Raw genomic sequence first — 15,633 nt, 5'->3', positions numbered from 1 at the left:
TGCTGTATCAACTAAACTGCCTATCAATATAGCAGACAAACAAGAACAAATATTGAAAAATTTGAAAAATTTCAAATTTGAAAAATTTGAAAAACAGTAATTTGAAAAACAGTAAAATAAATATTTTTTTTATTAACAGAGATATCTTCTACTTCAGAAGATAAAACTGGAACAAAATAGTACACTCATAAAATAGGTGTGAAGCTATGTTCAGACCTAGTGTTGTGGCCCTGCCCTCCGAGCCTATCTCATCGGAGGAAGAAGGCTCCGAACATGAAGAAGAGGAGTCGGCCAGGCCTCCCTCTCCAGGCCCCTCCCCTCTGGCACTGACTCAAGTGCCGGCCGAGGAAGAGGAGATTAGCCAGGTGTCTCCGATGAGAGCGAGGGAGGTGATCTGTCGTTCCTGGATCCACGCCAACGAAGGCGTGATAAACGGTTGCAGCAGTTAAGGAGGCGTGCCAGGGATTATAACTGAGTCACTGGAACACACCCGAGAGACTATATAAGAGAGTGTGGTGGCCATTTAAGACTCTGTGACGGACAAAAACTAACTCTGGCTAGTCACTTGAACAACGCTTAAAGCTGCCGAAAGGTTTCTTGTTTGGAACTGGACTATTTATAAAATGTGTGTATTTCTGTTTATCTGGTGAAGGGATATTAAGTAAAAAGCACTTGGCAATCGGTGCTCGTATTGCTGCCAAGTTTTTGATAAAAAACTGTGCGTGCCAAGTGCTTCCTTTAACCCTCGGCTGGCTGTGTGTGTGTGTGTGTGGAGACGGGGACAGAACACCTAGACAGTGGCAGTAAGAGTGACAAAATATGTGTACTTTTATGCCTTTTATTACGTCTGTGAATTCTCACCCCATGTCTCAGTCCAGGCTGTCCAGATCTTGTTAGGGAAGAACGGATAGATTGATATACTTGCAGTATACTACAAGTTTTCTGCAGATAAAATAACTCATCTTCACTTGAGATTGAATGACATTTGGGAGAGTTACACAAGGGCATTATTTTGATATTGCAGAATCCAAGGAAATGGATAGTCCCCTCAATAATACAAGTTCCACTATCTGAGGAATAGATCCATGCTTCGAGAGGTGATAAATGCTGCTTTGAGGGAGGATGAACGTAACAAAAACCTTGAGTTGGGGGTGCAACTTTTCTTGAACAGCCCCACTCTCAATCCAGCCATATTAAAACATGCTTTACAAAGGCTCCTATCTTCCATTTTGAGGAAAGATTCCGAGGAATCATTTGCAGAGGATCCTAGGTGAAGTAGATTATCTAAATCCCTTTCAGTCAGATTTCAGACCTGAATATGCGATGGAAACAGCATTGGTCATTGTTGATGACCTTTAAGCCTTTGTCCAGTTTCAGCTGGTGTACTAATTGCAGATCTACCTAAACCAGGAAGCCCTGATGATGCTGACTCACAACCTCATTATCATGTAACTCAACTGAGATGTGCTGTATTTAAAGATTAAAAAGTCCCTTCAGGCATATGAAACAACACTAGATATGTAAGCTTATGTAATAACAAAGTCAAAAGCAAAACAGTGTAATCAGGGATGGGATTGAAAAATTTTAGCAACTGGTTCTCTGCACGGTTGCTGGGTGGCCGCGGCCATGGGGGCGTGGCTTCCAGCACCATATTGGGAGGGGAAGTTTGCCCTCCCCAGGCTCCGGAGACTTTCCTCGAGCCTCTGGGAGGGTGAAAATGGTCTCCTTTGGGCTCCGGAAGCCGGAAATGGGCCCGTTTCCGGACTTCTGTTAGGCCCGTTTTTCACCCTACCAGTGCCTCCGCACAGGCCCTGCATTTACCTGGCACCCAAAATGGGCTCCGTGGAAACTCCTGGGAGGGACGGGGTCAGCCAGTTCTTGCAACTACTGGTTCGGCGAATCAGATTAAAATTAACATCCGGTTCATTTGAACCGGTCCGAACCAGCTGAATCCCACCCCTGAATGTAATAGAAAACTCATTCAAGTCAAGAACATTGAACTGTATTAAAGGCAAATTCAATTGAAATCTAAATATTACCTGTGGAAACAATTCATGGGAAGAGTAAGTAGTTTCTGCATGAAATTTATTAGATTGCCTTATTCAAAAGTAAACTGCGAAAAACTAAGGTTAACAAAAACTTAACAAAAACTCTGCCAGGAGGGACAGAACAGAGATCAAAATAGGATAGTGAAATTTCAATTTCAGAATAAAAAGTGTAAAATTGGCAAAAGGTACGACAGAAAAAGTAATCTGGATGTGCTTGTTTGCCTAATATCCCAAACACAGAAAAAAGGAAAAATATTTTCCAAACTGGACCAATTAAAACAGAAAACTGATCAAAACTTGGGAAGGGGGAAAACCTACATTTTGCGTAACTTGTTCCATGCATATCTTCTTGAATATGGATGTTAGAGAACGAAACTTTGTGTTTTTTGCAACATACAAATGCTGTTGGTTTAATTAACAATGTGAAATAACTTTAACTTAGTTGGTTCAAAGGAATCAAAGCTCTATTATAATTATTACACAATCTTTCTTGTTTGTAAAAATATTCCTTCAGATAAGTCATTTTATATTATTGCAATAATAATCTCATGGTCACAGTCTTACTTTATTTTATACAGCTCAGAACTGGGAATTTTATGCACTTTAAAAATGATTTCAACAATAATCCTACCTTTATATCTCTATGCATTTTTCCTTTATTGTGCAGGTAATACAATCCCTGTAATTAAAAGAAAAGGAATAAAGTTCTTAGAGGAAGACAGGTTTTCTGTGAGTGTATGTTCTACATAGTAAAAAAATCAAACTAGATTTTTAAAAATTACATAGGTGTAGTTCTCTTATGTTTGAAATAAATATCACTGCATGACCAATCCATGCTTGAAGAAATGACAGAAGGAAAGAGATAGAGAACTGTTACAAAACAGCTGACTTTCAACTAAAAAATGTAATCCTTCACAAATGGTTAATATATTTTTTTATTACTAAAAGGCAAGCATAAGCAATAAGCACACAGCTTCATTGAAGCCTGTCATCTGAAATATAGTGGTGTCAAAAAGAAGCACTACTGTAATCAATTACTGGTCCCTTCTTCTGATAGAAGAACTATACTTCTTCTGTTCAGGATCCGGGTGCCAAGCATTTCTTCTTTCTTATGAAACCTGCCATATGAGTGAGAAGTCAAACAAAAATCTTTGTAATCATCATAGCCGCTCACTTTGTACCTAAATTTCAAAGGCAAATTCTCTGCACAAGACAGGCTTAGCTCTCTGCAGCTCTGTAAACCAATGCACACAGATACACAAACACATACCTAAGGGCAAGTGCAGAGGCTGCATTTTGTTTTGGTGGTTAAAGCTCAGCTAAGAAGCATTATTTTAGGGAAATGCATATCTTACAATTGTGCAGTTCTATATTCCCCCACCTCCCATTATTCAACAGAAATGTCTGGTATCTTTTTTCTATCCTAAAAGCCAACAGTGTAAAATTTGTTTACCTGCAGTGTCTCTCTGCTTACATAAGCAATCTGTTGTTCTGAAAGTGGTCCAGTCACTAAAAGAGAATCCATCCAAATTAAGTAACATCTACTATATTTTCATTGCTAACTTTGAAAAACTCAAATCTGTTGCTTGCTTTCATGTACATATATCCACTGTTCATATTCTGAACTTGAAATAAACATCACAGAAAACTTTTATATTCGAGTTTTGCCAGAAACCCAAGAAAAATATAGAATAAAAAAATTAATCTGGAACTCATATTGACGCCACAAGGATTAAAACTGCTTCTATTGTGCTATTATAAATTAACCCAAGCCTGCTACAATGTCTGATTAGCAGAGGTAGTTTAACGTTAAAAAATGATATTTGTAAGATAAATCATGTGCAATGTTTGAACTGCCATCTATTTTCTATGTTCTACGCCTGGACTACTGCAATGTACTCTATATGGGGCTATCCTTGAAGAGTATCTGGAAGCTTCAGCTGGTGCAGAAGGCAGCTGAGCGGGGCAGTTCTTGGGACCCCAAAGTGGGCTCATGTTACAATGTTGTTCTGTGAGCTACAATGGCTACCAGTTAGCTTCCAGGCCCATTCAAGGTGCTAACATCCCATCTCCTCCTTGTACACACTTTGCTCCTTCCCACTCCATCCTGGTCAATTTTCTTTTAACTGAATTTTAAATTTAAGATCCCTGTTTATTGTTTTAATGATCTATAGTGCATTTTAATTGAATGTTTGTAAGCTGCCTACAGTAGCTTTGGTGAGGTGGGTGGCACATAAATTTGGTAAATAAATAAGATAAATATTTAGGGCTTTTAATTTTATGATTTGTATTTTTACAAATGGAACCTGCAGAATATTCTGGTATAGTTCTAACTGGCCATTCCCTCCACACAGGGCTTCTATTCTATTTCCTTTTCTTTTCCCTCTCAATACTCTCCCTAATCCCCAACATTTTATGATTTCTTGATCATTGTTATTTCAACGAAATAAACTAACAAACTAGGAAGCCGACTGAGATGGGGCACCACTCAAGCATATGTATACCTTTGCAATGGTAAGCTTTTCTACAATAAACGACTTTGCAGGCATTCTTTAATGCTTGTTTGCTTGTTTTTAGGGCTCTTTCTGAGAGAAGCCAGAATTGGATACAATATTCAGGATATGGTCTGACCAACACAATAGGGAGAAACTATGCCTTGCCTTAATATTGACACTGTATATCTATTTTTGCAATCTAAGGCTTGCATATGCTGCTTTGGCAGTTGCATCACACAGTTGGCTCATGTTCAAATTATGATCCACTATGACTCTCTTTCATGTACTGCTCCCTATTATGGTTTCTCATCCTATATTCATGCCTTTGATTTTTTTCTATCCATATATAATTTTGCATTTGTCCTTGTTGAAATTTATCTTGCTGCTTTTTGTCTAAGGTTTTTAAGTTCTTCATAATCTTAACTAAGAGTTTCTAACCCTGCATCCAAGTGTTTTATAAATATGTTGAACAATATGGGGTCTAGAATAGATCTGTGTTACACACTCAACTCTTCCTCCCAGTTTAATACCTTCAATAAGTATGATTATTCAATTAATGCTAGAGTCAATGCTAGCCCCCTTGTTGATATCTTCTCTACTAGACCTCAGAGCAGACTTTATTGAACACTCTGCTGAAGCCAAACTATGCCAATCTCTTGGTCAACTAAATTGGTTACTTTATCAAAATAATAACAACAAAACAACTGGTTTGGTTTGGCATGATTTAACTTTGTTCCAGGTTGGCTTCTGATAAACAATGCATTCTTCTCTAAATCCTCACAAACTTAATAATCTGGTCCAAATTTTTGATTAACATCAAGCTGATTAGTTTGTAACTATCCAGATCTCTCCTGTTTGAAGAATGGATCACTATTTGCCCTCTTCCAGTTATCTATTCACTTCCAAGATTGCTGAAAGATTACAGAAAGGGGATCTGAGATGATACACACTGTGGTTCTGATTAAAGAGGAAAAAAAGAGGGTGGGACACAAAACAGCTAATTGCTACCTGAAAAGACCCCATATTTGCCTCTCTTACTAGCTAGCCTATTTTACACAATTAGTTTCTAAATTCTCAATTAACAAGAGAATAACAAAATAATATAGTTTTCAAAAGAATAATTATGAAAGAAGGACTTGTATCTCCAGCAATTAAAACTAATGAAGTTTCACATTATTTCACTGTTTAGTTTATTATTTTGTGGTACCCATGGACAAGAGTTAATGTATTTATTTTATGTATGCATTCAATATCAAATTAATGAAAGAACCATTATATTTGAAATACATATTTCCAAAATAACCCTATAACATTTGCCAACTTACCATGGTAAATGTCCTGTAATGAACCACCTCCACAGAACTCCATGCAAATCCACAATTTATCACGTCTAAAAATCAAGATCAGATTAGTTTGCATACTTATAAATACTTCATGCAATCTTAACTATTAAATCTCATGATTTTGCAATACATTTTGAGGAAAACTAAGCCTTGAATATTTGTCAGAGTTTTGACATCAGTATTTATATTTTAAAATAATATAAATTAAATGGAAAATTATATGATACAATATTTTTTACAAAATACAAAAGTTGCTCTCATAGTAATTTTTTAAATATTTTTGAAAAGATGCAAATCATTCCTCAAAAATGTTAATAATCTTTCAAAAAGTTTTGGGCTAACTATTCTAGTCTTTTTTCATTCGAAATGATAAAATAAATACCAAATAATTCTTCTATTTTAGGAAAATGCTTCCAGATCATATACAGAAAAGATGTCTTTTCTACCTCATAATTAAGAAGTTTATATTGAGAGTGGGTAACGTTAAGTATGGAATTAAAATATTAGCAGTATATAAACATATTTTCAAACCTACATTTCTTGAGGTTGATTGTGAGACAACATAGATAAAATGTTTTTTTCAACTGAAGATTTTAAATTAGAAATTTAATAATTGTAACTGATTGGAACTCATGCCACAATCTGAAATAAACCCAAACTAGATTTGGTCTCAGACACCATCATACTCACCGCTTTCTTCCCTCTGACTAGGAAGAAAAAATGGCAGTCTATCTACTGCCAATAATATTTCATTTGTTCAATTTAAAGAAAACATATATGCAGTTGTAGTATGTAACTGGGAAGCTGTTGCACTAAAGAGTTGTGACACCATTAATTATTTAGTAATAAGAAACTCACCATTTTATGTGATAAAACCTACATTTTATATTAAGCAAGACATCTTCCATTTTCATACATACACACACAATATTCTTGTATGTCTAATAGCAGAGGGCATTCAACAGAAAATGTTTTTCCACAAATGTAGTACGAGATCTATCTGGTATCTTTCTGCTTCCCAGGCCAAAGGGCCTTATCAGGAAAAAAAAAACAAAACAACAAAAAAAAAAAAACCAAAACAGCAAACACCGACTATATTTTATTTTAATTTATTTATTAAATTTCTATGCTGCCCATTTCACTGATACAGCAACTCTGGGCCGCTTACAATCAAATGAAAATACTACAGGTTTTTACAGGAATACAACGTGAATATGGAGGAGGACAATAAGATGATTTAATTGAGGAATTTCAGTAATAACTGATTACAGCCAATTCTTGACCTACCACCATTTGATCAGCGACATTCCAAGTTAGGATGCTGCTGAACAAATGGTTGTTATGATTAGTCCTCAAAGTTCTGGCTGCCCTAGGATCCTGCAGTCATGTGCTCATAGTATGGGTGCTGGCAACCCATTCACACATACGACCAGTTGCCAAAGGCCCCATGATGACCAGTTGTAACCACTAGAAAGTCAATGGAGAAGCCAGCAGGAAAGATCACAAGTGGCTGGGGTAAGTCTTCCTTACATGCATACCCTCCCCCAGCCCCTCTCCGCTCATGCTGTCCCTCCCATACCCCCATGCACCCTTCCTAATCTGTGCAGCACCCCCGTGTTCCCATCCCAACCCCACATGACACCTCTCATGCACCTTCTTATTCACTCCCCAGTAGCAGCTACTAACCTGCATGCAGGCTTGGAACATGCAACTTTCCGCTAGCGTCTCCACAAACTTTGGCTGTGGAAAACTGGAAATTACCGCATTTAATGGTTACGGGATTCAGAACAATGGCAACCATGACTGCAGAAATCGCTGTCGCTAAGCAATATGGTCACTCTTTACAAGTGTAAATTCCAGTCCCAATTGCTATCCTAAGTCAAGGACTACAATACAATAAACAATTTAATCTGTGAACAAAAATAGTATGAGGTAATTGGAAAAGGAAAAGACTGTGTTTGCAAAGTTGGGAATAAGAGCTTACTCAGCTATTTTCTGGAACAAACATTAAAATGTCTCATACAGACCCAGGACAAGCAAGAAATCTGAAGTGATGTATTAACTGAAATTAGGCAGTAGACAATATGTACCTCCTAGGGAGTTTAGAATACCACAGATAATTAGAAATCCAGGGTCATACTAGGTCTTATTTTTGCAAACAGTGAACAATTTTTACATTCTTAATTTATGTACATCATAAATATTATACCTGAGATAGCTGCCAAAATAAGCAACAATGTTTGGATGTTTACAATCTTTCATCATAATGATTTCCTGCTGCACAACAGCAAAATCTTCACCTATGAAAAAAGGCATGTTTAGCTTATGCTTATAGAAAGAATGCCTCATTACCAATTACATAAAAAGCACTTCAATTCCTTAAAATTAATAAATCAATTATTTCCCCATTATGTTTAATTACATATGTCACTCCATTTTTGAAGTACATGATATCACACAATAAAAAGTTAACATTAGTAGAAAACAGTAAAAAAGTATGATCACCCGATATGCCAAGTTATCAATATTTCGCTAAGAAAACAGGCTCATCTCTCATCAGGAAAACATAGATTAACTGTTCATATTATTTTGCTAAATATAACAATATTAGGCATTTAAATATAGAGTTACAAATAGGATTTGGTGATTTAAATTTATTAGTTATGTTGCCACTGTTGGAAATGGCTGATCTGTGCTAAATTCTCCCACCACCAAATTTAAAACATAGAATATGGACCTTCAGAACTCTAGGTGTTACTGATAAGAGAATACCATTGGAAACCATTGAATCAACTTCCGGCAACACAAAGAACATATATATTTTATTTTTTGCAATGTTATACAGGAAAACCAGATATACCTAGATATCAAGGATTAATTACTATATATGCCTATTTTGCTATGGATTGGGAAAGTGACATCAAAGCTATCCAAAAGAGATTGTGACGACATTGTTCATCATACATTTAAGGATACAGAACTGGGGGCACGAAGTACGTATTTACACTGGGAGTGAAACAATAGGAACAGAAGCTATGAACCAGTAGCTGTGATAAATATTACAAATGCAATTACTGAAAATTCTTTAAATACTCATTTTTGTCATTTGTAACCAACATTTCTGACTGCATTACAACTTTTTCTGTAAATCAACAAGCAACAATAGTAGTTGTAAATAAAAACCAATGATCTCAATAACATCTAATAATACCTAGTCTGCAGAGTAGTATATACAGTATAACAGTGTAACAAAAGTTGAAGAGATGTGCATAAATTATGCAATCAATAATATACACTTTCTAATTTAGCTCAAAAGTCTACAGCTTCCAGGTATGTTTACCTTGGTAGTGAGAACACTAAAGTAGGCAGTTTTCTCTCTGTTCTATATTGGACTGTTAGTCTCTAGATATTCTGTTAATTTATAAAGGACCTTGAAATACAGTGAAAGCATTATCTACATCTATCTTTGCTTAGGCCATCTTCTGAAATTAATACAGTTACATTGTAGTGCAACTTTATTTCAAGCCTTGCACATAGTACAAAGAGCAAATGCTCTTGGATGTGACTCTGCAATTGCCTGGTTTGACAGCAGATTGTTAAATTATCTTATTACCATTTCTTTTTTTAGTTTTAATTTAAAAAAAACCCAAAACAAAACATTCTAAACTTTTGGATGATTAAAGCAACCAAGTAGCTAGCACCATTTTTTCTCTTCTACTAGTTAATTGGATGCCTATGCAATGTCCTTAGTGCAACATTGCAACATCTTTCTAGTTATGATTGCAGAAATATGCTGTAGTTTAACCACCATGGCTACTAACCACTGATTACCTTAATACTTATTAGTTATTCTAATAAATAGTAAAGCATTCCTGTTCACTTTCTCTACGTCACATAAATTCCACATCATTTTTCATTTCACCTTTCCCCAGCTGCCTTTTAAAAGGTAAATACTTTCAAACATTCTTCCTAGGGCGTGTATCTAGATAAATAGAAAAGTAAATTCTTCAAAGTGTTTCCATTTTTATTTAGATGTAAACCTGCTTTGCTACCAACAGCACTCAAAGTATCTGACAAAACATATTAAAAATAAAAGTAAAATATGTTTGAATCCCAGATTAAATACTGTCAATAACACATGCAAAGAAAAACTGTAGTAATAGGAATACACACACACACATACTAAAATTAACATTTCAATAGTAACTTTTTTCAATATGCAAATTCAGGTGGAATTAACAACTTTAATTCTTTTTAAGGAGGCCCATTTATGCATCTACCTTATTTTGCTTTCCTAAGTGTTACCCTTTCATGATATGGAGGCTAGTTACATATTACTTAAGCAGTCTGATAGTAAGGCAATTTTTGATTATTTAGGAAAATGTACAGCTAAAATTACCTATATTCTACTAGATTATTGTATTATTTAAAAAGAAAGAAAACATAAGATGGTGATTAAAAAAATACAAGAAATTGAAATCTTGAGATTAAAAACTGCTTACCTGGTTCTAATTTTATTACTTTAATTGCAGCCAGTTCACTTGTGTTAACATTCCGAGCCTATTTTTTTAAAAAAAGAAATTGGGTAAATTAAACTGTTTTAGGAGCATTCTAAAAGCACAAATCCAGACACTTACAACTGACCCATTTTCAAAATTCTGATAGGAAGACATTAGAAATAAGTACATCAATTGCTTGGTCATATGCAATTCTATTTAAAAGATAAAAACATCTTCAAACTGAGCTCAACTTGTAGTGATGAGGACTTTGGAGAGAAAGAGAGAGATCCCCAAGCATATGCAATGGGGACTTCCAGAAATAGATGGGCTACAAAATACCAAACCATCATAATTAATTGTGGTATAGTACTGTACATATTATAAAATATAAGAGTCCTTCAGGTAAATCTCATTTTTTTATTTTCTTTGGCAACAAGAAGGAATTTCCTATTTTATCTATATTTTATCTTTATCTATAAAATAGTTTTATGAAATTATGTCCCATTTGCCACCAAATATTTCTGCCTTTGAATAAAACTGCCAACAGCAGAATTAAGGATTCATACAGTACAATTTATTTATTTATTTATTTATTTATTTATTTATTTATTTATTTATTTATTTATTTATTTGATTATATTTCTATACCGCCTTTCTCCTGTAGGACTCAAGGCGGTGTACAGTCAAGAAAAATATAGACACACAAACATCATAAAATTGCTAATTAAAATTATTACTTAGTTTGGTCAATTAAATAAAACCCAGAATTAGATAACATTTAAAAAATCATTCACATGTTCGTATGTTTAGCCCCGCCTGTTGGAACATCAGGGTCTTGAGGGCACGGCGGAAAGCACGGAGATCAGGGATATTCCGTATCTCCGGGGGCAGTTCATTCCAAAGGGTTGGAGCCCCCACAGAGAAGGCCCTCCCCCTGGGAGTCGCCAGTCGACATAATTTGACTGACGGTACCCTGAGTAATCCCTCCCTGTGAGAACGAACTGGTCGGTGGGAGGCTATTGGTGGCAAAAGACGGTCTCGTAGGTACCCAGGTCCTAAGCCATGGGTATTTAATTTAAAAGTCAAAACAGATAGAAAAAGTGCAATTCAATTTTGCCTCAAAAATAATTCTATATTGTAATAGTTTCATGCAATGATATTCTTCTTAACTGCTTTAAGCATGCTGGTGGGAAATTAAGTTATAAGCTTAACAAATATGGTCAAAGAGAACAAATCTTGTTAATTTCATCTATCGCTAGCTGTACTGTTCAACTGGATGATATATAGGCAGTGTAATAACAACACAATTCCATACACACCTACTCAGAATATAGCGGTTTAATAGCATTTACTCCCAGTAAATTTTCATCAATGAAACTTGGGAGAGCATTTGATAAAATAGGTAAGAACTACATACACTTCCCAGAAAGCACAATAATTCTTAATGAAGATTTAATAAAACCCTATGATATACAAAAAGGAATAAGACAGAGATGCCCACTGTTCCGTCTCTTGTTTATTTTAATTCTGGAAATACTGAGGAGACATAAGGCAAAATGAGAAGATTCTGCAAGTAAATATTTTAAAAACGTATAAGTTAAGGGCTTTTGCAGGTGACTTGGTGTTGGTTCTGAAAGATCTTTTAAAGGAAATTGAAATATTATTATGTATTATTTATTTATTTATTTAATAGGCAAATTAAAGGAATTTGATGCCTTAGCAGGTTTTAAGAATAAACAGAAGATGAAGATGTTAACAGAAATATGAAAATAGAAGATCAAACTAGAACCTAGAATGATGTTTTTGTTTCAGATAATACCTGTTCTGACAACTGATACACCATTTAAAGAGTGGCAGAAGGATATATCTAAATTTGGCAGGGGAAAAACATGTTAAATATATGGTGCTACAAGATGCAGAGGAAAGAGGAGGACTGGGTTTACCTGATCTGTAACTATATTTGGCAGCTTGAAGCTTGCTTGGATAGGATGAAAGAGTGAGAAAAAGAAGGCTTTTGAAATTAGAAGGACATGACCTGAGATTGGGTGAAATGGATATTTGTGATATGAGAAAGGTCAACATGGATTTAAAAAAACCATTGTTAGGCATGCCATGTTTTGAATATGGAATAGATACAAACTTAGATTGTGCTCAGAAATACCTCTCTGACTCTCAGCACAAGAAGCATGATATAGACAAGGAATATTAAACAAACACAAAATGCTAATTTCTGCCAAGGTGAATGTAAAATAAAATCAGGAGAAGAACTGATGGCAGAAGAATACTAATCTTAATGGTTTGCTTATTTACAATTATTAGAAATATTTAAAGTACACAAAACTATTTTTGAACATTCTATGACTGAGTTTGAAACAGAATTGTGTACAAATGATGAACATATAGTTGCTGAAATGTATAAACATTTATTGAACATGAAACAGAAGAATAAGTAAAAAGACTGTATGATAAAATAGCTAAATATTCTATTATAATATACAGATGAAACAATACAAAAATGTGTGGCTGAAAAGATTGAAATTTACATTGTTATAACCTTGAAAGAATTTTTATGATATATCATTGGTGTTTGCCACCAGAGAAATTGTATATAGCATTTATAAAAGCAATTCAAATTTATATTGGAAATATGAACACAAAGGGACGTTTTATCATGTTTGGTGCACATGAAAAAGGCTATAAAATTTTGGATCCAAATACATACACGATTCACAGAATCTTAAATATTAATATACAATTGAAACAAAAGAGGGGTTTTTTGGAACTGGACAACAACTGGAAAAAGTTATGGAACTTTGTTTTCATACACGGTAACTGCAGTAAGATTATTGTATGCATCAAGATGGAAAGATTCAGCATTACCCCCACAATGGAGTAATGGTAGGTAAAAATGATGGAATTTCCTGAGATGGCTACTTGACTTTTTTGACCAGAGAAAAGATAATACAGGTAGTCCTTGATTTAGACCACAATTGAGCCCAAAAATTCTGTTGTTAAGTGAGACATTTGTTAAGTGAGTTTTACCCCATTTTATTACCTTTCTTGCCACAGTTGTTAAGTGAATTACTGCAGTTGATTAAGTTAATACCCCGGTCGTTAAGTGAATTTGGCTTCCCCATTGACTTTGCTTGTCTAAAGGTCGCAAAGGTGTTCACATGACCTTGAGACACAACAAGAGTCATAAGTATGAACCAGTTGTCAAGCATCTCAATTTTGATCATGGGAATGCTGCAAAGGTCATAAGTGTGAAAAATGGTCGTATTTTTCAGTGCCGTTGTAACTTTGAACGATCACTAAGTGAACCGTTGTAAATCAAGGATTACCTATGTCTACCTTTAATGCTGACTGGAAACCCCTGTCACTGCGTTTTTGTATTTACCAGCAGAGCTCATTATTTCTGGACTGTCAGACTTTCCGTAGCTTGCCAACTTTTGTTATCAGTAAGCTAATTATGTGTATCCGCATTCCTTTCTTTCCACTTCACACTTTTCTTTCTTCTCTTCCCAAGAAGTCCGACCACAGAGAGGTGGCCGCCATGAACTTTTGCAAAAATGTAACAATTAAATTTTTAGATAGTTAGATGTTATATTTTCTTTACAATAAATATGAGTTTATTAGAAGATGTATTCCGGTTTTATTTTTTCAAAGTATACACAAGGAGAATGCCACGATCCAGGCAATTACCCCAGGAAGGTAACGGGGCTAATTACTTCTGACAACCCCTTACAGACTTTTTGCATGAAACAGAAGTAAATGAACATATGATTTATGGTTTTGATTATTAAACAGAAAATATAGAAAGAAAGCTATGCTGTAATCATAGAGCAGGTGGTAAACTTATAAATGTACTTACAACTATTATAAAGAAAATAAGAAGCTATTTCTTTGTATCATTTTTCTTTCTTTTTTTCCTCTTTCTTGCACTATTTTTTATCTCTTTTTCTGTTCTTTTTATTATTTTATGTTTGTTTGTTTTCATATTAAAAAAATTAATAAGTGTGTGTGAGAGAGAGGGAGGGAGGGAGGGAGAGAGAGAGACAGAGAGACAGAGAGGGAGAGATGTTTATAACCTTCCCTTCTGAGTTAATATTTTTAGACAATTCTGAAGTACTGATATTAGAAACTGATAAGAGGTTGATAAAAGCAGCCAAAATGATAAGAATTAAAACTAAAATAGTAAGTTAATTCAAATAACTTTGAATTAATCTGAATCCTCAAATTTATGGCAAATCAGACAAAAATCTAGTATTTTAAATCCTTATGTTGAAAGAGATCCAAATTTTGGATCTGGCAGAAGGCTATGTGCAGACTTTCTAAATTAAATTAAGGACAGTATCATGCTTTTGGGGTTTTTTTTTTACATGAGATTATTTTTGACACTGTACACCTCCAAATCTTAATCTGCCATCCTTCTAATAAACTATCATCTAAAATTGTTGTGGTTTGTCACCTTGCCGCCAGGCATGAAAAATTGATCTATTTTAATTGTCATATTTCTGACAGTGTTTATTTTGGAAAAAAAAAAGCCATTGGAATAACATATCAACAAAAAAACATCTTCTATAATTTTCTCTAAGTGTAATATTCACAGTAAACTTGCTTAGTTGCAGCATCACATGCAAATATATTGTGAGATAGTAACCATAAATCAAATTGCAGGGCTGAGAATCAGATGCAGTTGAATTTCATTATTTAAGCTAATGCCCTTTGCTTTTAAATATTTAAGCTTTAGAACAGTGGTCCCCAATCTTTCCAGCTTTGTGGACCATGGGGTGGGTGGGGAGGGGATGGTTCTGTGCCAGTGGCAGGCAAGCCAAATGGGCTGCAGCCTGATAGTGAGCCGTGCCCTGGGGGTTGGGGATTGAGGACCCGTGCTTTAGAACAAAGTGGATAATCCTGGACTACATATTTCATCAATTTTTGACTGTGTGCCATTCTAAGAAAGTCTGATGGGGATTGGGGTATAACAATTTTAAAAGGACCACATATTTTTTCACATATTTTAGACAAGAATAAAACCTAGCATTTTACTTTTTTTTTTGTCAAAGGCTTATTTCTTTAAAGGTAACTTGTCAAGGGGCACATATCGTGAGTGAAATTTAAGTAGACTAGAACCATAAAGTTAATAGTTCTCTCTCTTTCTGAAATCTCTCACTCTTTGCCTCCCTCTCTCACTCGATTCCAAGCAGCAGGCTATCAGTAAAGGAATAAATAGCATTTTCAATAGTCT

General features: G+C 34.9%; 1 protein-coding gene across 4 annotated transcripts in view; it reads right to left on the bottom strand.

The window, feature by feature from the left end:
• MAP4K3 (mitogen-activated protein kinase kinase kinase kinase 3) overlaps window positions 1-15,633 on the bottom strand; it is a 60,989-nt gene that overhangs the window by 40,536 nt on the left and 4,820 nt on the right. For all 4 annotated transcript variants that reach the window (XM_034427494.3, XM_034427492.3, XM_034427493.3 and 1 more), the window contains exons 2-6: window positions 10,389-10,446; window positions 8,096-8,186; window positions 5,869-5,933; window positions 3,502-3,557; window positions 2,680-2,727 (exon numbers count right to left, since the gene is read on the bottom strand). In XM_034427494.3, coding sequence (XP_034283385.2) covers window positions 2,680-2,727; window positions 3,502-3,557; window positions 5,869-5,933; window positions 8,096-8,186; window positions 10,389-10,446 — 318 coding nt within the window. The remainder of the gene's footprint in view (window positions 1-2,679; window positions 2,728-3,501; window positions 3,558-5,868; window positions 5,934-8,095; window positions 8,187-10,388; window positions 10,447-15,633) is intronic.

Source organism: Pantherophis guttatus, chromosome 1 (genome assembly GCF_059756535.1).
Source record: "Pantherophis guttatus breed Tessera chromosome 1, ASM5975653v1, whole genome shotgun sequence".
NCBI classification, from domain to species: domain Eukaryota; kingdom Metazoa; phylum Chordata; class Lepidosauria; order Squamata; family Colubridae; genus Pantherophis; species Pantherophis guttatus.
This window is presented reverse-complemented; position numbering and strand designations above follow the sequence as displayed.